Source organism: Portunus trituberculatus, chromosome 41 (genome assembly GCF_017591435.1).
Source record: "Portunus trituberculatus isolate SZX2019 chromosome 41, ASM1759143v1, whole genome shotgun sequence".
Taxonomy (NCBI): Eukaryota; Metazoa; Arthropoda; class Malacostraca; order Decapoda; family Portunidae; genus Portunus; species Portunus trituberculatus.
Window position 1 is genome coordinate 12,228,118 of NC_059295.1, and position 25,105 is coordinate 12,253,222.

The 25,105-nt window shown below is 38.8% G+C and overlaps 1 protein-coding gene across 1 annotated transcript in view; it reads right to left on the bottom strand.

The window, feature by feature from the left end:
• LOC123516667 (dynein axonemal heavy chain 5-like) overlaps positions 1–25,105 on the bottom strand; it is a gene marked incomplete at its 5' end in the record, with an annotated part of 331,873 nt that overhangs the window by 62,680 nt on the left and 244,088 nt on the right. Inside the window, 8 exons of the mRNA XM_045276268.1 lie at positions 6,063–6,255; positions 6,338–6,460; positions 6,600–6,763; positions 6,911–7,116; positions 7,539–7,656; positions 7,800–7,922; positions 8,154–8,288; positions 10,176–10,318. Of these exons, the coding sequence (XP_045132203.1) occupies positions 6,063–6,255; positions 6,338–6,460; positions 6,600–6,763; positions 6,911–7,116; positions 7,539–7,656; positions 7,800–7,922; positions 8,154–8,288; positions 10,176–10,318 (1,205 nt within the window). The remainder of the gene's footprint in view (positions 1–6,062; positions 6,256–6,337; positions 6,461–6,599; positions 6,764–6,910; positions 7,117–7,538; positions 7,657–7,799; positions 7,923–8,153; positions 8,289–10,175; positions 10,319–25,105) is intronic.

A 25,105-nucleotide genomic window follows, 5' to 3' on the forward strand; every position in this document is an offset into this window, starting at 1 on the left:
ACACCCACATGATATCAGCTAACATGTTATAAATCATAAATATAAGTAATCCTTGTAAAACATGTGAACAAGGGTGGGAAGTGGTGGGCATGTAAAAATCTCCACTACGGCAGAGGTAATTTGACTCCTAAAATCCAAAGCATACTTCAACTGACCTACGGCAAGTCTCATATACTTTATAATTTTACTTCGTCAAATCATCTTCTGCCACGTGGAGATTCCTACATGAGGCTTTAAAGCCATGTGGGTGTTGTGCCTAAACAACTGCCTCTCAAAAGCATTGCGATATGGGATCAAAAAACCACGATCCTGCATTGGAAATTTCATTATACATAAATCCATTATCACATAAAGTTCACTACCCATAACAATTGAACCTCTATACCAAATTTCAAATACATCTGTATTTTAAGAGAGTAACAAAATCACTCTGGCAATTCCAACTTCTGCCACACTACCTTTGTCCCAATAAACTTGCAAAAGTAATCTTTAAGCAATTTTTTCAATATCCAAACATAAGAATACAATTGTAACACAAAAGAGTAACCAACCTACTCCAACACTGCTTCTTGAAAAGAGTCTACTTCTTTAACAATTTGTTTGTCATAGTACTTTGCAAAAGTACTTTCTCGTGTCCCTCCCACTTTGGACATAATACAAGCGATGGGTATTGACATAGCCTTGGCTTTAGATACTGCGGCAGGTCTAACACTACCCGCAGTAAATCTTGATGTATCCACTCCTGACCTATAAAGCATTGTTTTAATCCATCGGGATATGGAATCTTTAGTAACTGGCTTGTGTGGTTTAATGTAACTGATGAGTAACGTATTGTTCAACTGGGAAAACTTCTCTCTGAGTCCCTCAGTCCTTTCCAAATAATGTTTCAATGTTGCACAAACACATAAACGTGAGTCCCTAGAATATGCTTGAAATTTAACAGTCCATATATTAAATGTAGGCTTACACTGCTTAATGTTTCCCCTTAAATAAACTGAAATGAAATCTTTATCTATGTGCATACCCTGTGTACACAACAGGTGCAAAGTTTTTACTCTAGCTGATTGAGTCAATGCCATTAGCATAACCAATTTCAACGATAAATCCTAAGTGTCAAAATGTGCAAAGGATACAAAGATGTTAACATTGTCAGAACTGGCTGAACATCCCACATTTCCATGTATCTAGTTGATGGTGGTCTTAGGTTAAATATGCCCTTCATGAACCTGATGACTAATGGATGATTACCCGCTCTGTATCTATTCACGACAATGCCTAGTGACGAGAGGGCACTTCTTGCAGTGTTGACCAACTCATAACCCACATTCCTATTGAAAGTTTCAGATAGAAAATTTATGATGTTTGAGACAGTGGGATCAAATGGACTAACGTCCCATCTATTACAAAACTGTTTCCATCTCTTAAGGTGTGGTCTATATTGTTTCCCCGTCCCCGGTTTCCACGAGGCCAGGATGATGTCCACACCTTTCTCAGAAATAACTCTGCTTCGCAGGTGCTGCCTGATAGAAGGCACGCCATCAGTTGAGTGTGCCTCATAATCGGATGTTCTTCCCCTGAAGAGAGGTTTACTAGCACCTCTCTCATTTGCGTGATGAGGCGAGGGTGATCTATCAGCATCCTGACTAGTGTGCCCATCCATGGTTGTGATAACCACAGCAGGACCACCATCCACACTCTCGCCTCTTCTGCACTTAACTTTTGCAGACACCTAGCGATCAGTGAAAAGGATGGAAAGATGTATGAAAGCTTAAATTTAGACCAGTTTAAAGTGAATGCATCCAAATATATTGCACCTGGATCTGGGTTCCAAGAGCAAAAGCAAAGTAGTTGTTTACTGAACCTTGATGCAAACAAGTCAATCACCGGAGTACCAAAAATAACGCATAACTGTTTGAAAATATTAACACTGAGTTTCCATTCATGTCCGTCCTTAACTAACCCAGACGCCGAATCCGCCAACGTGTTCGCCTTTCCTGGGATGTGAGAACATGTTATCCAAGCATCATATGTGATGCACCAATCCCAGATATTGGTGGCTATCTCATTACAAATACTAGATTTTATGCCACCCATTTGAATAACATAAGTCATTGCAGTAGTATTGTCACAAAAGACCTTAATGTGTTTTCCTTTGAGAACTGGAGCAAACACTTGCAAAACTAATAGAACAGCCTTAAGCTCCAATGCATTAAAGTGCATCAACCTTTCTTCAGCTGACCAACTACCTGCAACAGACTGATGGAGAACATAGCCGCCCCAACCTGTGTTTGAAGTGTCCGTATAGACGTCAACGTCCGTGCCTGTTCTAAAAATTTTCCTATTCTGTCTAGAAATGTTATGAATCCACCATTGATGGTCAGATTTCATAACCTCTGTAATTCTCATGTAACTATCAAAGTTCCCTTGTTTGATTTTCAAAGCTGCAATTTTTTCAGCTTCCAAATTCCTGTAATGTAGCTTGCCAAGCTCCACTGCTGGAATGGCAGCAACCAGTAGACCAATAACTCTGGCTACTACCCTGATTCTATCTGTACATTTATTTCTAAGTGTCTCACAGGCTTACGTGATTTTCTGAATCCTGCGTTGTGGCAATGAAACAGTCATATTATTAGTATCAATAATATTACCCAAATATTCAATGGTCTGAGTGGGCTAAAGCACGGACTTGTCCATTTTAATGCAAAAACCCAGTTTATGAAGTAATTCAATGGTATCATCGACACAAGCCAGACAGCCTGTCCTAGACTTATTACAAATTAAAGAATCATCAATAAAACTAGTTATTACATGGCCTTTTTCTCTCAATGCAGCAAAAACTGGCTTTATCAATTTGGTGAAAATTCTTGGCCCCTCAGAAATACCATTAGGTAGGCACGTGAACTGATAGATGAAGTCTTTCCATTTAAAACATAAATATTTCTGTTGTTGTTCTGCCACTTTCACTGTGTAATAAGCGCGTTTGAGATCAACTGAAGCTAAATAGTCACCTGCATTAATAAGCCTAATGGCTTGCTCAAAATTCTCCATCTTAAAATGTTTATATGGAATGTGTTAAGTTCACTTAGGTTGAGCACCATGCTATAACCTCCATCCTTTTAGGTCTCAAGAAAATGGGAGAAATAATTTGCTCCTGACTCCTCTTTGTCATAACAATAACCCCTAACTCCAACAGTTTCAAAATCTCCTTATCAACAATAGCTTGTTCTTCTGTAGTAAATTTATAAGCTAATTCACACAAAAATTAATGTTCAATATCATTGACATTAATGTCCAGATGGCAGTGTTGTACCATGTCCAGAATAACTGGGTCTTTAGTAATTTCCAACCAGTTATGTACAAAATAGTGCAGTCTACTTGTCACAAAAGTGTTGCTAACCTGATTTATCGTCAGGGCCTTTGTTGATCCCAACCCTTGGCGTTTTTTTGGATCCAGGTCCTGTCGTGCCAAGTAATGCCTCTGGCTACCCCGGAAACTCCAATGTGTTCCGTATGGCTGGAACCTCGCTGTGTGGTTCCTGAATGCTGCCTTGCCCCAGAAGCTCTCCTGAAGTGGACTTCCATGGGAAGAAAGGCTTCTTGTTGGATAACTTAACCTTCAATTTCTCAATTTCCTCAATCTGTTTAGTTGATTGAGAAATATCATCCCCAAACAGAAAACAGGTTATTGGCACTCTCTCAGAGCACAGATGTGTGTATCTGGGATTAATCTGTCTCTTCATTATGCATCGCCTTGCCAAATTGGTCCTGAAATTGGCATGACCCAGAAGTGCCAGTGCACCATTAACCCCTTCAATACGGTGATGCCTATGTAGGCGTCATGAAGCCTCAGTAGCATATACGGTGACGCCTATGTAGGCACCATATTTCTTTTCTGAGCTTTCTTCAGTTCAGTTGTACCGTATAATGTGTTGGATACCAACTACACACGCCGTATGCTGTCCTTAAAATCCTAGTGCTCCTCCCACCATCCTTGTCCCCACCAATCACTAAAGATAAGCTACATGCGTCCCGCCTTGTGTCTAAAATTACCCAATGGCATAGACTGTTCCCATCTCTCTCTCTCTCTCTCTCTCTCCATTCCTTCCCTCCCCATCTCCCTTCCCTCCCTCCCCCTCTCCCTCTCGAAAGATAAGTTACATGCGTCCCGCCTTGTAACATTCGTGAAAACACACACACACACACACACACACACAAATACAAAAACAACAAATTTTCTAATCTCTCTCTCTCTCTCCTTTCGTTTCCTCTCCTTCCCTCCTCCCCTCTTCCTCTCGAAAAATAAGCTACATGCGTCCCGCTTGTGTCTAAAATATTATCAAATGTCACTCTCTCTCTCTCTCTTTTTCTCCGAAGAGAGAAGCGTCCAATTTCCTCTTCGAAGGCGATATAGTAACTAAAAAAATAGCAGCATAATACACAAAGACGACAAGTGTGACAAGCTTGCACGAGTTTCCCGCGCTCAGGCGCGGCACTACCACCCGTATATCATACAGGCGGGCTTTTTTAACATCCGACACGAAGGGGTTAATCTTACTAACCTCTTGCGCCAGCTGTGAGTTACCAGTATTCTGCGCCAGGTTATCTAACTCCAAGAGTGACTTTGTTATGATGGTACCCGCAGAAATAATGTCGGCACTTACCTCCATGAGGCAAGAGTCAGCTTTCTTGGCATCCGTTTTCAAGGCTGCCGAGATTTGCGGGTTGCACTCTACAGTTGCCAGGGCAGGACAGTTGTTGGGATGCCTGGTAACTGTATCTTCTGTAATGGCTTTATAATCCTCCTCCTGCAGTCCTTTTTAAAAAAATAAATTCACCATAGCAGCCACCTTAGGATCAATATCCTCATCAACACTGTCCGTAGGTCCCAGAACTTTGGCAGCATGCAATAAAACACTACCCCGATGAGGAACCTCACTAATCTCACCGTCCTCCTCATCAGTGGAGTCCACAAACCCAGAAAAAGTCGCAGGCGAAGCAGCTGCCTGCAACCCCGAAGTACTTGCCTGGTAATTTACTTGGTGCATCTTTGGGTCAGGGACTTATTAGCTGACAGTTTAGCCACTCCACCTTTCAAATGCACCAGTTCTTTCATGACCATTTGCCAGGAAGGAACATTTTCCTCATGAACTGGGGACGTCTGTGCACGTGTGCGCCTAATTGGTTTGTTTACATCCTGGCGGCGCTGCATCCGACTGTCATGCACCCTCTCCAGACTTGCCTGGGAGTCGTCCGAGCTATCCATTGACCTCACGCTATCCCTTGATGACCCATAGGCACTCCTCCTGCTGTTACCATGGCAGGACACCTCAACTGGCAGGGCTGTGTGGTCCTCCAGCCCCGACATGACTGACATCTGCACTCAACAAGCCAAAAGCCTGCCTTAGCCCACAAAAATTTCCAACTTGGCAAATTGGCAGGCCCATCCCATACCATAGATCCAACTTGAGTATATAGGGCAAAGTACCTGTCGTGACAAATGCCAATCAAAGGAAACACCGTGGAAAACAATGACCATGTCTGAAGAACACGTCTGACCAGCACGGGAACGGTCCAGCAACTGACTGACTGGCTGACTGACTGGCCGGTGCACGGATGGCTTATCTCATGTAGGAATCTCCACGTGGCAGAAGGTGATTTGACTCTCATATGTCACTATGCTAAGGAATACATCATAGCAGTCAGTATCAAGAGGAAGCATAGATTTCTATAAATGAAATAGTTTTTCTGTCATCTTTGAAGTGTGTGAATTTTACTCGGAAATGGAGATGGAAAACTCATTGAGCACCCCATCAGTTAAAAGTTAAACATGAATTACGATGAGTTTAAATTACTGTTGCATATCATGTTCTTTATACATAACACATATTATAATGCATTAACCATCGCAATTAAAGTTTATTTATCTAGAGGTCATAACAAAACAACTTCTGTACTCACCTCAATCTTCTGGGCCACTCTTATTGCCAAACACTAACAACAAATAGCAGATAGAGACAACAGTGGGATTTAAATACAAAAGCTCCACATTCAGCCAGACTCACCCTGGTGAGATGGATCATGGCATCAGTGAAGAAGACAAGGTCCATGCCAGCCCCTCGCACCATCTCATTGTACTGTGACAGGAACATCTGCAGACGGTCCTCCAGGGCAGAGAATGAAGGGATGGGCTCGTACACCTTGGGCATCTCCATGTCCATGTCCTCACCCTCATCTCCGGTAGGCTCAGGGGCATCTCTGCAACATGTGTATAGTGACAGTCACATAAAATTAATGATAACTTGTATGAAATGATGAACTGTTTACACATTTGTCATACCTGAGGAAGTCAACAAAGTAGCTTGTATGAGCAATCTTCTTGGTGACTTGAGGACCCAGATCCTGCTGTGCCAAGTTCACCAGGGACTCTTCAAACCATTTGACATCTTTAGGGGAAGTGAACCTGAGGCAAGCAGGCAATTGAACAACTGCTCTACTAAAATATCAAGAAAGCACCACATATAACAAATTCAGCAGCATTGAACAAGCCCTCAATGACTACATATCATCAAGGTTAAAAAGAATAAGTGTCAACAACAGACCTGTCTGCTATGACTCGGCAGCACTCGTGCCGCCACAGGGATAGGAGAGTGTCACTGGAGATCACTACGTTGGGTGTTGCTCCCAACATTCCTTGCCAGATGCGAGACAAGTCCCGGAGGTTGAAGACATAATGGAACTTTGCAGGGGTTGGAAGCAACTTATTCTTTAAAGAGAGAAAGATGTATTGCTCGGTATCAAGGCTTTGTCAATACTGGAAAACTGAGGTATATCAATATTATTTTCAGCTTTTTAACTTTCCTGATATCTATCTATAGTGGAATAATCTTTCCCACTGTGTCAAGATACAGACCTTGGTGTGTGCCCACAGGCGTCGTGTGAGAGGTACCAGCAGGTCCACCATTGACCGGACTTCACTGTTAAACCCTCGCTTGGTGCTAAAGTGGCCCCTTGCGATCACTCCAAATATCTTGTTGATGGAAGTCTCCGAGGGAATGGTGGAGTTGTAGATGCAGAAGTGACGCTTAAGACGAGCTGGAATGTCATTGCGACCTCCACCTGTAGAGTTGCAATGTACACTTTAATTTTTTTTTTTTATTTAAATTTTTTTTTTTTTTTAACAAATCTTTGTAGTACTGTTACCTAACAGCAGGATATGGTGCAGACAATTATTACTCTCTTGAAGGAGGAAGCACACAAAGATTTACACATAAAAACAGGAGTAGAGGAAGATAGGATTATTAGCCTTCTACTCACAGGAAAGTCATTGATTTACATCCTGTAGTCATTCACTCCTAGGTGAACTGGAATGGCAGCATAAGACACACCACAAACTTTGTCTCCACCTAACTCATGATTATAGTAAATCAAGATTTCTTGATTGTTAGCAAAGAGTGGCAGCTCCTACATCACTGGAACACAGATAGCTTGGTTTTGTAAGAAGTATATATTTTCAGATAAAACTTTATTCTCTTTAATACCTGGATGCCCCATTGATGCCACAAACTGTAGATCCACTATGTTCACAAAGTCTCCAGGCTTCTCCAGGCTGTAGAAACCTCCCATCTCCATGGTTTGTCGAACTATTTCATTGGTTGGCTATGAAAGAAGGTTAAGCAGTACCATGACCTAACATGTGTTAAAGACATTATGCTATGCCAAAGGTATAAAATACAAAATGGCACTTATTTTTGTAAGGATAATATTATTCAGCTTATTTAGTGGAGAGTAATAGTGGTTACCTGATCCCCCCAGCTGTTGATGTGTGGCATGTTGAGATCATCAATGAAGACAGTCATCTTCTTCCCAGCTGGAGGACCATATGTGCTGCCCATCCTTTTGTCAACATAGCTCTCAATTGTTCGCTATGATGATGTGAATGGGAAATAGATGTTAAAAAAAAAAATCTCTTATGTAAACAAGATATTTCCTATAAAAATGAAGTTTAATCTAATTTCTAAAATGGAAACTTTAAGTGATACTTAGTTTAGAATTTAGATAACTTAGATATTCAGCACAAGAAACAAACAATATATTTTATTCTGTTTTTCTTTTGTCAAAGTTCTCTCTAGAAAATGAGGAATTAATTCCCTTACCTGAAAATAAAGTGGTGTTGAGGCTGAGGAGAAATTGAAGTTGCGACATAAGTGATCCTCTGGATTATATTTTTTCATAAAGGCATTGATAGTGACTGTCTTGGCAGATCCTGGTTCACCTATTAGCAATACACCCTGTAGATAAAAGAAAAATACAAATTACATACTATCATTCCTAAGTATAATTCATGCAGATAAACCTAATTGAAATATTATAAGTATGCCGTATCTATATTTCTACTTAAACATTTTGATACTTGCTCTTTAAAATTCCTCAAGAGGATTGTCAAAACAATTTCTATTTGCTCCTGTTAAGGAAGATTACAAGGATTTCTCGAATTATGTGAGGGGTATGTTCCTGAAGGGATTGCGTAATATGAAAATTGCATAAAGTGAACATGATTACTGAACTAAACTGTACACTATTAGAGGTTCCACTGTGTTAATACACACACACACACACACACATTATATATATATATATATATATATATATATATATATATATATATATATATATATATATATATATATATATATATATATGGTATATATACAGGTAACTCTTGATTTACGCGATAGATGCATTCCAAGAGGTCCCCCAAACAATTATACAAAATACTCTATTTATTTGGCTAAATTAACATGTTTTTATTATTTACCATTCTAAATACTAGAAGTGTATTTAAAGTAAAGGGAAAAGCAAGAAATAATAAGAGAAAGCAAAAAATAATAAGAGAAAACAACAAAACATAGAATACAACTCTCACTGCGTCACTGCCTTCACCACTCATACCATAGTCAGTCACCATCTTCCTCTGAGCTTTACCACTTTATCAAAAATCTACTTATCAAAAATAACCCCACATGCAGAAGAAGATGAAGGATGTTTTGGGGCCATCTTAATGAATTATAGGCAAATTGAAGACATTCTGTCTGTACTCAGTGCTGGCAGACTGCAAATGAGGCACGAGAAGTGCAGAGCTCCCACCTACCGGCCAACTGCAGAACTCTCTGGCGCGCAGTCTGAAATTGTATCTGATGCTCAGTTTGAAAATGTGGTTGGGGCAAATTGCGTATAAGCAAACCGATCGCGTAAATTAAATTAATCATAATATATTTTCGGTCGTGTTATAACAAAAACACGTAAATCAAACTACCTGTATATATATATTTTTGAGAACCAAAACCATTTTCCCCATAGGAATTAATGTAAAATAAATACATCTGTTCCTGTAAGGGCTGCATCTGAGAGAAAGACTGGGCATGCATCCTGCAGTCTATACAGCACATATCCTATATAAAATGCTTTTGTGCACTTCTCAGCTAGAATAAACACAAGATCATCATTGCTATAGTAACGGTGTCTAAATGACAGCAAGATAGCACACGCTGACCTTCCTGAAGACATTTATCGTGCATCACTAGGTGTCCTGAAGGTGAAGCACTTCTGTGCTGCAATCAGCTGTGATGACAATATGGCAGCCCAAACAAATATCTTGCAGAATCTCGTGATTCCCGAGATTTGCCATACCAGTAAAACATCTTGACAATGTTATTCTAAATAATTTGTGTACTTTGAAAAAACTACTGGGCTTTTTTACCTCATGTTATTTCACAAACGCATAATGTAAACACACATACATTGAGAAATACCAGTACTATTAGTACTGTTTAGTTATGCATTTGAGGTATTCCATACAATTTTGAGTTCTGTACAGTACAATGAGTTGTGGGCTAAGAAACAGTCATACTCTGTTAAAGTATACTATTTCTTTGCCTATTCAATAACACTGGTCTAGTGGTATTCTATAGATGATGCAATGTATACCTATGGAATTTTGCCTTATTGTTTGGATTATGTCCCTATCTCAATTATTCATCCATTCTCCACTTCTATCATATTCATCACATAAGTAGGTATAGACTGGTACTTGATATCTTATAATTACCTGCCTGGAAATTGTGCAGTTATTCTAAATCTGAGTCAACATCAAAAAATATCTATCACACTGGCCTAACCTTCCCCTGCTGGGCAATGATGTGGATGAGGAAGTCCATCCTGACATTGTCAACATTTGGCACTAGGAAAGAGGTGTAGTCAGGAGTGCCGGCTTCCGGGTACACAAATTCACTCACACGTGTTTCCCAGTGCTGCCACCACCCTGTTGGTCGAGTGGATACATTTATCTTTTATTAAAGAAGTAAGATAGACCATTTTTTTCACACTAAATTCTACAAAAGTGGACCAAATATACATGTTTCAAGCACATTACATGACATTTCTTGGCATTGAAATTGGAGTTCAATGACAAGAAATGTTACAGAATGGAACTAGGAAAGTTTACGAGAAGACCAGTATGGAACTATCTGATGGGAGAGGAACAAATAATGAAGACTAAAGAGGAAAAAGATCTGGGAGTGATTATACAGGAAAATCTCAACCTTGAAAAAACACATAAGCAAGATATTTGGATTATCATATAAAATGTTCACTAATATAAGAGTGGCATTTCAATTCATGGACAAAGATATGATGAAAAAAATTATCACAAGCATGATACGTCTAAAGCTGGAATATGCAGCTGTGGTGTGGTCTCTAAGCTCTAAAAAAGATGTAAAAAGATTAGAATGAATACAGAAGAATGAATACAAAGATGGTGCCAGAACTAAAGGACCTAACATACGAAGAACTGCTGAAGGAAATGAGACTGCCAACCTTACAAGATAGAAGAGAACGAGGAGACCTAATAACAATGTACGTACAAGATAGTCAATGGCATTGAAAAGATAGACAAGGAAGACCTGTTGCTGGTGACAGAAGAAGATAGAAGGACAAGAGGACATGTAAAGATCAGGATGAGATAGTGTGTGAAGGCTATTGGAAAACAGTTTTCCACATAGAACAATGGAAAAGTGGAATGCATTGAATAATGAAGTTTTTACAGCACATAATGTGCATAACTTTAAAGAAAAATTGGATAAAGGAGACATGGAGACCGGACACTATGAGCCCCGCTTGAACCCTGTACAATACAGCTAAGTAAGTACAAACCCACACATACACACACACACACACGCATGGTCAGTACAGGAATATGAAGAAATGATAAGAGATACAGGAACATGTCTGGAAGGAATGTTGGGTGGCTGTGAAAGAGCTATAATGATGGGAGATTTTAATTGTAAAGAGGTATGTTGGTAGGACTGGTCAATGGAAGGATCAGAGACAACATGGGGAAATACACTATTGACGCTGGTAATGGAAAATGTGTTAACTCAGTGGGTCAAAGAAGATACTAGGTTTGGCGGAGAGGAAACATCATCAAGACTGGACTTGGTCTTTAGTACAGAGCCAATGATCATTGAGGAGATGAGGGTGGAGTGCCCTTTACCAAAAAGAGTGATCATGCAGTTTTGGAGTTCAAGGTGATGGATGAAGAGAAATTTAGAAGAAATGAAGAATATAAAGTGGGAAGATGGAATTATGCCAAGACGGATTTTGGAAACTTAAGAAAACTTTTTCAAGAGACAAATTGGATGAACTTCAAGAGTGCTAAGGGAACAAATGAAAAATATACAAAGAAGGCGAGAAGAAATTTTTACCAGTAAGACAACATAGAGAAGTTGGAAAGCAGGACTGGTTTAATGATAGATGTGAAAAGGCTAGAAAAAGAAAAGAGGATGCATGGAAGAGGTGGAGAAGGAAAAGACTGATAAATCAGTGGGAAAGTTACAAAAGAGTAAGAAATGAATATGTGTGGATTAGAAGAGAAGAGAGAAAGAAACAGGAAAAAAATATAATTGATAAATGTAAAGACCAACCAAGGCTTTTTTAGACATGTGAACAACAACATCAAAAATAGAGAAAGTATTGAAAGTTTAGAAGTGAATGGAGTCTGCAGTGAGGATCCCAGGGAAATGGCAGAGGTTATGAACGGATGCTTTCGGAAGGTATTCACAAAGGAGATTGCTTTTGACAAGCCACTGGTAATGGAACGAAAAAGAACTATGGAGGAGTTTCAAGTAACTGTAGAGGAGATAAAGAATATGATGGGGAGTCTAGAGGTGAGAAAAGCTGTGGGACCCGATGGGGTATCAAGATGGATTTTAAGAGAGTGCAGAGAACAACTAGCGGAAAAAGTTTGTGAAGTAATTGATGCCTCATTAAGGGAAGGTGTAGTGCCCCAAGACTGGAAAAGAGCTAACATTGTTCCAATTTATAAAACAGGTAACAAGAGAGACCCATTGAACTATAGACCGGTGTCACTCACAAGTGTGGTGGCTAAGATGTGTGAGAGGGTGGTGAAGAATAGATGGACAGATTTCTTGAAGAATGACATACTTTGTGATTGTCAATTTGGTTTTAGAAGAGGGCGTTCATGTACGACAAACCTGATATGTTACTATTCGAGAGTGATAGATGTAATACAAGAAAGAGATAGTTGGGCTGATGGAATATATCTGGATTTAAAAAAGGCTTTTGATAAGGTACCACACCTGAGACTGATCTGGAAACTTGAAATGGTAGGAGGAGTGCATGGCAGTTTGCTAAAATGGATGGAAGACTTTTTGGTGGGAAGAGAAATGAGAACAATAATTAAGGACAGACCATCAGAGTGGGGCTTGGTGGAGAGGGGAGTCCCACAGGGGTCGGTGTTGGCACCAATAATGTTTGCGGTCTATATAAATGATATGGTGGATGGGGTGTCCAGTTATGTGATCCTATTTGCAGAAGATGCAAAATTGTTAAGGAAAGTGAGATGTGCCAAAGATTGCGAATTACTTCAGGAAGACTTGGACAGAATATGGAAATGGAGCTGTACATGGTAAATGGAGTTCAACACGACAAAATGCAAGAAATTAGAGTTTGGCAAGAGTGAAAGAAGAATCAGGGGTATGTACAAGATAGGAAATGAAGACATAAAAACCAGTAATGAAGAAAAAGATCTCGGGGTGACAATTACCAATGACCTATCGCCAGAGAGACATATAAACAAAATAATTGGAGAAGTATTGAACTTATTGAGGAACATAAGAGTGGCGTTCGTATATTTAGATGAGGAAATGATGAAGAAAATAATTACTGCAATGATAAGATCGAGGCTTGAATATGCAACAATACAGTGGGCTCCGAACTTGAAGAAACACATAAGAAAATTAGAGAAAGTACAGAGGGCTGCGACAAAAATGGTGCCTGACTTGAGAGATTTGACTTATGAGGACAGACTGAACAGGATGCAACTTCCCACCTTAGAAAACAGAAGAGAGAGGGCAGACCTGATAGCGATATACAGAGTGATGAATGGCATGGAAAAAAATGGACAGGGAAGATCTGTGTATGTGGAATGAAAGAGTGTTGAGAGGGCATGGAAAAAAACTAAAGATGGCCACTTATAGGAGAGATGTGAAAAAATATAGCTTCCCTCATAGAAGTGTGGAAGCATGGAATAGTTTGGATGTGGAAGTGGTCAGTGCAAGGAATGTTCATGATTTTAAGAAAAAGTTGGACATTAGTAGATATGGAGACGGGACAGTACGAGCGTAGCTCCTTTACCGTATGTTACAATTAGGTAAAATACACACTTAGGTGATAAAGTGCCTAGATAAGAATATAAGAATACTTTTAGTTGGAGACTTTAACTGTAACAAAGTAAAGTGGAGAAAGATGGAAGTAATGGATAATGCTGGTCAGTGCAGCGAGAAAGTGTTGCAGTTGACTATGGTTAATGCAATGGACCAGTGGGTGGAGTCAACAAGGTACAGGGGGGAAGATGAACAATCGTTGCTTGACATAGTTTTCACAGAGAAACCAGGGCCCCCTCCAATCATACAATATCTTAGTTGAATGGGGAGAAGTGATCATGTGACATTTGAGATGCAAATTCAAGAGGAAGATGAGATAAGTTACAGAGAGGACTATAAAGGAGAGAATAAATTATGCAAGAGCGAATTTTGAAAAATTAAGGATCTATTTTGCTGATATTGAGTTGGGGGAACATTATGTACAGAAAGACAGTACAAGAGAAATATGACATATTCTTACAGAAATATAATGAAGCAGTAAAAAAGTTTATACTTCTTTATAGAGATCAGAAAAAAATACATGCTTGGTACAATACTAGATGCATAAAACAAAAAAAAGGCAAAAGATAAAGCGTGGAAGAAACTCATAAAGCAGGGAAATTACTATAACAGATGGCAGTACAAAGATGCCAGAAATGAATACAGTGGTACCTTGGAGTATGAACACTTTTGAGTACGAACAACTTGGATTACGAACAAAAAAATTGGTTTTTTTTTTCATTGGAGGATGAACTTTGCTTCAGAGTGCGAACAATAACAAACCTAAAGAAGAAGGAAAGAAAGATTGGTTTAATGCAAGATGTGCTAGGGCAAAGGAGAAACGAGATGGAGCATGGAAAAGGTGGAGAAGAAACAGAAATCCAGAAAATAAGGAAAACTTCAAAACAGCAAGAAATGAATATGCTAAGGTGAGAAAGGAAGAAGAAAAGAACTATGAAAAGGACATTGTCGATAAATGTAAGGAACAACCAAAATTGTTCTACAGATTCATAAATGGAAAAATAAGACAAAAAGAAACAATAGAAAGGTTAAAAGGAGAGAACGGAATGGTGAAAGACCCAAAAAGTATGGCAGAACTGTTAAATAGTAAATTTCATGAGGTCTTTACTAAGGAATCCAAATTTGAAAGACCACAGGGTAATAGAGACTGTCTATATGAAAGAGATTAAAGTAACCAAGCTTGAAATAAAAAGTTGATGACGGAATTGGATGAGGAAAAGGCAATGGGACCGGATGAAGTCTCAGGCAGAATACTGAAAGAATGTAGGGAAGAACTAGCAAGTCCAATATACAACATCATAAAATGCTCAATAGAAAATGGAACAGTGCCAGTGGAGTGGAAAAGAGCTGAGGTGGTTCCCATATATAAGAGCGGAAGGAAGGAAGAACCTTTAAATTACAGGCCTGTATCACTAACTAGTGTAATATGCAAGATGTGTGAAAAAGTAATAAAGAAGCAATGGATTGAGTTTCTTGAAGACAACAAAATATTATCAAATAGCCAATTTGGTTTTAGAAAAGGTCGGTCATGTGTGACAAATTTATTGAGTTTCTACTCTAGAATAGTTGATAAAGTACAAGAGAGAGAGGATGGATTGACTGTATTTATTTAGATCTAAAAAAGGCTTTTGATAAAGTGCCACATGAAAGATTACTATGGAAGTTAGAGGAGAAGGGTGGCTTAAAAGGAAGCACATTGAGATGGATGAAGAATTACTTAAGGGGAGAGAAATAAGGACGATAGTTAAAGATATGAAGTCCAAGTGGAGAACAGTAGACAGCGGAGTGCCACAGGGTCAGTATTGGCACCAATACTTTTCTCGTATATATAAATGACATGCCAGAGGGAGTGAACAGCTACATAAATCTGTTTGCGGACGATGCGAAACTGTGCAGAGTCATTAAACAAAAGAGGATTGTGAAATACTACAGGAAGACTTAAACAAGATCTGGAAATGGAGCAAAAAATGGGAGATGGAATTCAATGTGGACAAAAGCCATGTCAAGGAAATGGGAAAAAGTGAAAGACGACCAGTGGGAATCTATAAGATGGGAGATGGAGTAGAACTAGAAAAGTAAAAAGGAAAAGGACTTGGGAGTGACAATGGAAGAAAATAATCAACCGGTTAGCCATATTGATAGAATTTTCAGAGAGACGTATAATTTGCTAAGGAATATTGGAGTAGCATTTCACTATATGGACAAGGAAATGATGAAGAAATTGATAAGTACTAAAATAAGACCTAGATTGGAATATGCAGGAGTTGTGTGGACTCCCAAAAAGAAACACATAAGAAAATTAGAGACTACAAAAATGGCTACAAGAATGGTTCCAGAATCTAAAGGGATGGCATATGAGGAGAGACTAAAGGCAATGGATCTACCAACCTTGGAGCAGAGAAGAGAGAGGGATCTGATACAAGTTTATAAATTGATTAACGGAATGGATGAAGTGGATAATGAGAAACTGATCCTGAGAGAAGAATATGACTTTAGAAGCACAAGATCGCATAGTAAGAAACTAAGGAAGGGACGATGTCTGAGAGATGTTAAAAAATTTAGTTTCCCACAAAGATGTGTTGAGACTTGGAACAGTTTGAGTGAGGAAGTGGTATCAGCAAAGAGTGTACATAGTTTTAAAGAAAAATTGGATAAGTGTAGATATGGAGACGGGACCACACGAGCATAAAGCCCAGGCCCTGTAAAACTACAACTAGGTAAATACAGTCAACAGATTGTGCGCAGCACTGCGTGATCAGCTGACTGCATGGTGGGGCACCACGCTGCCTCAGTGCCCCAGGAGTGTTGTTTGCAGTTGTTTGGTTGTTGTTTTGTAGTGCCTGGGATAGTAATATTAAGTGTTTTTAGTTATTAAAATCATTGCCTAGCATAGCAGCACACATGGTCACAAGACATACAGACAGATGCATGGAAGATTCTAGAAGATCCGAGGGGAAGAGAGAGTATCCAGCTCATGAATTAAAAGCCTTAACCCTTATAGCCCATCAGGCACCATCGTGGCTCTTATGTTAGAGCCTTTCATGCATGATCTTGGCACTTTTCAGAAGCAGCACTCCTTTATGCCACACAGTATGTTTATGTTTGAGGCTATCTGTCATATATTGAGGCCTGTCATTGGCCCATTGTTTTCAAGATGGTGGACACTTAGCCAATCATGTATAAGCTTTTACAAGGATATGTTTGTGTAAGTGTGAGGGCGCCAAGCATAAGGATGGTGAGAGCACTTATGTCAGCATGCTGTATTTTATAATTTTTATGTATTTCTTGGTGAGATATAAGAAATACATGTATCTCCATGGATAACTAAGCGGTTCAGAAACATATTATGATGCATGACAATATTGGAATTGTTATTGGCTTAGATAAGAGTGCGTAGTGCTGGCTTGATGGATTCAGCTGAGGAGCATGTGTTGACGCTGGGTCATGGTCAAGACGGCTCCTGACCACGACAGCCCTCCACGACTGCCCCCCCACCCGACGGCCCCATGTTTACCATGACAGCCAAACACTACAGAAAACGGTGTCCTCAGTTTCTTTTTTACACGTAAGATTGTTTTAAATTATACTTGTTAATAAAGCATCTTATACTAAGACAGACTGTATTAATAAATCAGTCACTCCCCACTCCCCCATCCTTCCGCACCCAGTGATAGGTAGTGTACCACATTGTATCGTACACAAGTGCTTTTAATCACTGCAATAATGTTATCGTGTAATGTTTATCAGTAAATTGCATACTTGTTGATACAATCATCTTATGGGTAAACAAAACCTTAAAATGCATAAGTGTACATAACATTTTCTGCTTAGAAATGCATGTTCTCTCACCCCTTTCAATATTTACAGAAAGTTGTGTTACACACTGGATACGTATATGCACTATATGCACAAGGTACAGTACACCGGTGTACCCACGGTCTAGATATGTATATCTGGACCGTGGGTGTACCAATACGTTATGGTTTTTAATACTCCATACTACAAAACACAATCTCAGGAACGCTGAGTTGCCATCTGCAGTTAACGTGTTAACATAATGAAAGAAATAAGGGGACAATAACATAAAATTTGGTGTGGGGGTTGTCATGGTAAACACGGGGCTGTCAGGGAGGGCTGTCATGGTCAGGGGCCATCTTGACCAGGAAACGTTGATGCTTGTTTCTGACTGCGAAGAAGTTAAATTTTCACATTACAATTTGCTTACTTCCCTGATTTATTTTCCATAATGAAAGCAGTATATCAAAGAAAAAAACTTATTGACTTATATAAGAGTGTGCAGTGCTGGCTTGATGGAGTCACATGATGATGTGGTGATGCTTGTTTCTGATAACGAGAAGTTGAATTTTCATTATATTACATTCTGCTTACTTTCCTGCTTTATTTTCCTATCTTTTATAGTTATAGCATAATAGTAGTAGTATATATAGTAATAGTATTCAAAAAGCAACAAATTAGGTGAAAAATTGATTTTTTGGGGGTCTTGGTAGGTGGTTTGCAACGAATTATAATTACTTCCATAAGAATACATGTATTTTGATGCTTTGGAGTAGGAACATTTTGGAGTAAGAACAAAATTTTGAACGGATTAAGTTCGTATCCCAAGGCACCAGTGTACGTATATTAGAGTAAGGAGAGAGGAAGAAACTTTGAGAAAGGTGTAGTGAATAAAAGCAAAGATAAACCCAAACTTTTCTACAAGATTATAAACGGCAAAATAAAGAAAAAGGAAACAATTGAAAAAATTATTAAAGAAGGGAAGACATACCAAACAGAGAAGGAAATGTGTGAAATAATGAATGAAAGCTTCAAAACGGTATTCACTTCAGAAGATGATTTCACAGAACCTAATAGAACATGGGATTGGCAAGGATTCCAGATGATCGCAGTGCACAAAGAGGATATTGGAAGATTACTGGATAAGTTGGAAGTCAGAAAAGCAATGGGGCCAGATGGTATATCAGGCTGGGTGTTAAAGGAATGTAAAGAGTAACTAATGGATTCAATTTGGGAAAGTTCCACTAGAATGGAAGAGAGCCAATATAATACTGATATTTAAAGGAGGAAAGGCAACTGAATCACTAAACTACAGACCAGTGTCACTTACAAGTGTCTTGGGGAAGTTATGTGAAATAATTATCAAAGAAAAATGGGTTAAATTTCTAGAAGAGGAGCAAGTCATATCAAGCAGACAATTTGGGTTCAGGACAAGGTGGTCATGTGTATCTCACTTATTAAGCTTCTACTTGAGAGTTATTGCAGGACTTGAAAACAGAGATGGATGGATAGACACAGTATACCTGGATATTAAAAAGGCTTTTGATAAAGTCCCTCATGGAAGACTACTTTGGAAACTAGAGAACATAGGAGGACTGCGAAGAACCTTGCAAAAAATGGACTAGCGATTATTTGAGGGATAGGGAAATGAGAAATGTGATCAGATACATACTCATCTTGGGGTAAGATAACTAGTGGAATGCCACAAGGGTCAGTGTTAGCCCCCATTATGTTTCAGATTTATGTAAATGACATTCACATTGGGATAAACAGTTATATAAATTTATTCGCTGATGATGTAAAGCTGCTAAGACTTATCAAAACCAGAGAGGACTGTCTGCTGTTGCAGGAAGATATAAACAAGATCTATGAGTGGAGCAGGAAGTGGAAATTGGAGTTTAATGCCAAAAAATGTCACATAATAGAACTAGGAAAGAGTAAGAGAAGACCGCTATGAAACTATTTGATGGGAGAGGAACAAATAATGAAGACTAAAGAGGAAAATTATCTGAGAGTGATCATACAGGAAAATCTGAGCTTTGAAAAACACATAAGCAAGATATTTGGACTATCATATAAAATGTTGGCATTTCATTACACGGATAAAGATATAATGAAAAAAATCGTCACAAGCATGATATGCCCAAGGCTGGAATATACAGCAGTGGTACGGTCTCCAAGCTCTAAAAAGGATACAAGAAAATTGGAAAGGATACAGAAGATTGCTACAAAGATGATGCCGGAACTAAAAGACCTCACATATGAAGAACAACTGAAGGAATTGGGACTGCCAACCTTACAAGATAGAAGAGAATGTGGGGACCTAATAACAATGTATAAGATAGTAAACGATATTGATAAGATAGACAAAGAAGACCTGGTGCTGTTAACAGAAGATGGAAGGACAAGAGGACATGAAAAGATCAGGATGAGGCAGTGTGTGAAGGATATTGGAAAATACAGTTTTCCACACAGAATCGTTGAATAAATGGAATGCATTGGATAATGAAGTTGTTACAGCACATAATGTGAATAACTTTATGGAAAAATCTGATAAATGGAGATTTGGAGACAGGACACTATGAGCCCCGCTCGAACTCAGTACAATACAACTATGTAAATACAACTAAGTAAATACACTACAAGGGAAATATGAAATATTATTACAGAAATATAATGAACAAGTAAAAAAATTTGTACCTTTTTATAGAGTTAAGAAAAAAATACACACTTGGTACAATGCTGGATGCATAGAAGCTAAAAAGGCTTAAGATAAAGCTTGGATGAATCTCATAAAACAGAAAAATAACCATAACAGACAGCAGTACAGGGACGCAAGAAATTAATATATTAGAGTACAGTAAGTCCTCGTTATACGTTACATATGTGTTCCTGAAAACCTTACTGCAAATTGAAATTAATATATACCGAACCCATTATAACATGTAATAAGAGGGGATGTGTTCCAGCAAGTCGAAAGTCACCCCTACAGACATGAAAATACATGAAAATAGTCATATAAAATAATGTAAAGTACTGCGCATAAGAAATAAACAGAAAATGTTTTTATTTACCTTTCACTCACCACGTATTCTATTAGATGATGTCCCTTCCAAGGCTAAGGGATAGTAGGGATTTCAGCCCTTACTCATCTTCAGCTGAGTGGGCAGATGAGGCTCTGCTCTGCAGATCCATTACATTCTCCCCACCTGTTTTTTATAGCCTCATAGTTCTTTAACACTGTCCAGACTGTCGGCTGGGCTAGGCCCAAGTTTCGACTTAAGAGACGATCTCTCCTGCTCTTTCCTCTTCAAAATATTTAATTTTGCCTCCAATGTCAGACTACTCCTCTTTCACTTTCCCTTTTCAACTCCAGCAGTGTCTGCAGAATGTTTTGGGGCCATTTAGGGTGCGTCACTGTGCGTCGTGATAATAATATTAACAAAAAACATACCGTAAGGATTTCACTTGTATTAAGTGAGAAATGCAGGAAGAAACTGATTGTTGTGGCATGGTGACGTTATGGTACGGTGTAAACAAAACATGGGCGGATACCGTATCTGTGATTTTTTCTTACCGTAAATAGAATCGAGGGTAGTAAATACCAAACACCGTAACTGTGAATTTACCGGGTAACGAAGTACTATATAAGGAGGACTTACTGTAAGGAGAGAGCAAGAAAGAAACTTTGAGAAAGATGTGGTGAAGAAAAGCAAAGACGAACCCAAACTTTTCTACAAGTTTATAAATGGCAAAATGAAGAACAAGGAAACAATAAAAAAAATAATTAAAGGAGGGAAGACATACCAAACAGAGAAAAGGAAATGTGTGAAATAATGAATGAGTGCTTCAAAACCGTGTTCACTGCAGAAGATTTCACAGAACCTGACAGGACATTGCATTGCTAAGGATTATAGGAAATCACAGTGCACAAAGAGGATATTGGAAGATTATTGGATAAATTGGATGTCAGAAAAGCAATGGGGCCAGATGGTGTATCAGGCTGGGTGTTAAAAGAATGTAAAGAGCAACTACTTGATCCAATTTGGGAAATAATTACAACTTCAATAAATGAAGGGAAAGTTCCACTAGAATGGATGAGAGCCAGCATAATACCAATATCTAAAGGAGGAAAGGCAACTGAACCACTAAACTACAGACCAGTGTCACTTAAAGGTGTTTTGGGAAGTTGTATGAAATAATTATGAAAGAAAAATAGGAACAAGTCATATCGAACAGACAATTTGGGTTCAGGGCGGTCATGTGTTTCAAATTTATTAAGCTTCTACTCAAGTTAATGCAGGACTGGAATGGAAAACAGAGACAGATGGATGGACACAGTATACCTGGATATAAAAAAGACTTTCGATAAAGTCCCTCATGGAAGACTACTTAGGAAACTAGAAAATATAGGAAGACTGCAAGGATGTTTGCTACAATGGACAAGAGATTATTTGAAGGATAGGGAGATGAGAACTGTGATCAGAGATACATACTCATATTGGGGTAAAAAAACAAGTGGCGTGCAACAATGGTTAGTGTTAGCCCCCATTATGTGTCAGATTTATGTAAACGACATTCATATTGGGAGTAAACAGTTATATTATTTTATTTGCTGATCTTGCAAAGCTGTTAAGAGTTATCAGAACCAGGGAGATTGCTACAAACATGGTGCTGGAACTAAAGGACCTAACATATGAAGAATGACTGAAAGAAATGGGACTACCAACCTTACAAGATAGAAGAGAATGAGGAGACCTAATAACAATGTACAGGATAGTCAATGTCATTGAAAAGACAGACAAGGAAGACCTGGTGCTGGTGACAGAAAAAGATAGAAGGACAAGAAGACATGTAAAGATCAGGATGAAGCAGTGTGTGAAGGATATTGGAAAATACAGTTTTCCACACAGAGCAGTGGGGAAGTGGAATGCATTGAATAATGAAGTTGTTACAGTGCATAACTTTAGGGAAAAATTAGATAAATGAAGACATGGAGACAGAATACTATGAGCCCCACTCAAACCTTGTGCAATACAACTAGGTAAATACACACACACACACACACACTCGCCGTCGCTGAGAGAGGATGGCTCATCTCCGGCTGCGGACGGGAAGAAGTGAAAATACCTATGGTGTTACAGGGCCCGGGTATCTCTAAGTTAGTGTCCTGTTGATGTCCTACTGTCGCATAGTGTTGAAAGTGAGGGATATGGAGAGTGGTCCCTGAGATGAGAGTGTGGGCGGTGATTGTTTTGGCCGTAATCAGCTGACGTTAACAAACATGGCGGCTACCCCTGGACAACCTAAGGATTTTGAAGGTTTTTAACTACTCCAAGAGGACTGGAGAAATTAGATATGGATGCAAGAATCCAGGCACTGGAAAGTAAGTTCCTAAACATTTTGTCCATAGAAGAAAAACTGGATAGAGTTATAGCCGAGAATGATTCGTTCAAAAAAGAGATTTATTTGTTAACGATAGTGAATAAAGAGGTATTGAAGGAAAAAGTAGAGATGGAGAAAGAAAACCAACAACTAAGGAAACAATGTGAGGAGATGAAGGCTAAACTCCTAGAAATGGAGATGAAAATATCCGAAGGAGACTTGAGGAAGGAGGAATGCCTTAATCTAATTGATACCAGGATGAAAGAAGTGAACCATGAACATCAGGAGGTACAAAGGTCCTTTAGGGAGATAGTGAAAAAGCAGGAAGAGGAAAATAAAGTGATTACGCAGAGTGAAATGGTAAAGGCACTAAAGGAAAATGAGTATGTGGTGAGAGATATTGCTGAAAAGAAAAATGTGTGATCATAACAGGATTGAGGAGGAAACTAACAGAAACTGGCAGGATAGGAGGGATAAGAAAATGACAGGATTAAGTCTTTACTGAATAAGATCTCTGTGGAAGAAGAGGACCTATATGCTGAGGTAGAAGAAAGTGTGAGATTGGGAGCTTTTGAGGAAGGCAAGAATAGACCATTAAAATTGAAATTAAAGTCTCAGGTGGCAGCTGAGGCCTTGTTGAGGAGGGCTTGGAAACTTAAGGACTCTGAGGAAACCAAAACAATTTACATAAGAAGAAATATGTCACAGGATGAGCAAATGAAAATGAAAGAGCTTGTAACTGAAGTGAAAGAGAGGAATGACGAAAGAACAGAGGAGGAAAAGACCAAGTTTTTTTGGAGGATGAGAAATGGGAGGCTAAAGAAGTGGTGGATAAAACAGATGGAATAGACATTACATGGAAGAAAGAGACTAGGAATGGAATACAAGTGACTTACATGAATATAGATGGATTTCTGTCTAAGAGGCTAGAATGTATGGATTACCTAAAAAATAACGAACTGGATATAATGTGTGTAGTGGAAACAAAGCTAAGGCCCGAAATAAAGCTAGACTGGTTTGTTGTAAAACACTACAAAGTATGGAGAAATTATAGAAAAATAAAGGAGGTGGTGGTACAATGGTTCTTATTAAGGAAGATCTGATAGTGAAGAAGGTGAACTATAGTAAGGGAAATGAGGAAGTGATAAGTATGCTTATAACAGATGGCAAGAGGGACATTAATATTATAACAGTATACATACCACCCAGAACCAGTGCTTGGGAATATGAACAGTACCAAATGGTGATGAGAAATACTCTAGACAGAATGAAGCAAGAACTCATCAGAAAGGATAGAGTGATGATAGTTGGAGACTTTAATTGTAAAGAAATAGTGTGGGAAGACTACGAAGTGGTGAACGGTGGTGAGTGGGCAGAGGAATTGTTAAAGGTAGCAACAAATAACTTGATGACACAGTGGGTGAGATCACCAACAAGGTGCAGGGGACAAGATGTTGCAGCAAGGTTGGATTTGGTATTTACCAGGGGCATCTCTCTAAAAGAGGAAATTGAACATAAATGTCCCTTGGGGAGAAGCGATCATGATGTCCTAAGCTTTGAGCTGGATACGGAATTAAGCACGAATAAGATTGTGGAATGCAGGGAGGAAAAATTAAATTATACTAGGGCAAATTATAACCATATAAGGGAGTTCTTTAATGAAATTGACTGGTCCGTGGTATACCAGGAAAGGGATATGCAATTGAAATACGATAAATTTATGGATTTGTATAACTCTGCTGTGAAAAGTTTGTGCCATATTACAGAAAGAGGACTTTAAATAATAAACAGTGGTTTAATAGAAATTGTGAAGAAGCAAAAAAGAACAAAGAAAAGGCATGGAAGAAACTTAAGAAAAACAGTGATGTATTATCGAGAAGTTTACAAAACAGCAAGGAATAGATATCTTGAAGTAAGGAGAACAGCACAGAAGGAATATGAACAGAGGGTGGTGGAAAACTGTAATAGTGACCCAAAAATGTTTTACAAATTCATAAATGGAAAACTAAATATAAGGGAGGCAATAGTAAAGGTAAAAAATGGGGAAGAAGTATATGAGGATGCTGGAGATATAGCTGAAATTTTGAATGACAACTTTTCCAAAGTGTTTACAAAGGAGGAGCATTTTATGGGAGGAAGGCCTATGTAAATAAGGCAAATGCAGGACATCATGGTTACTAAAGAAG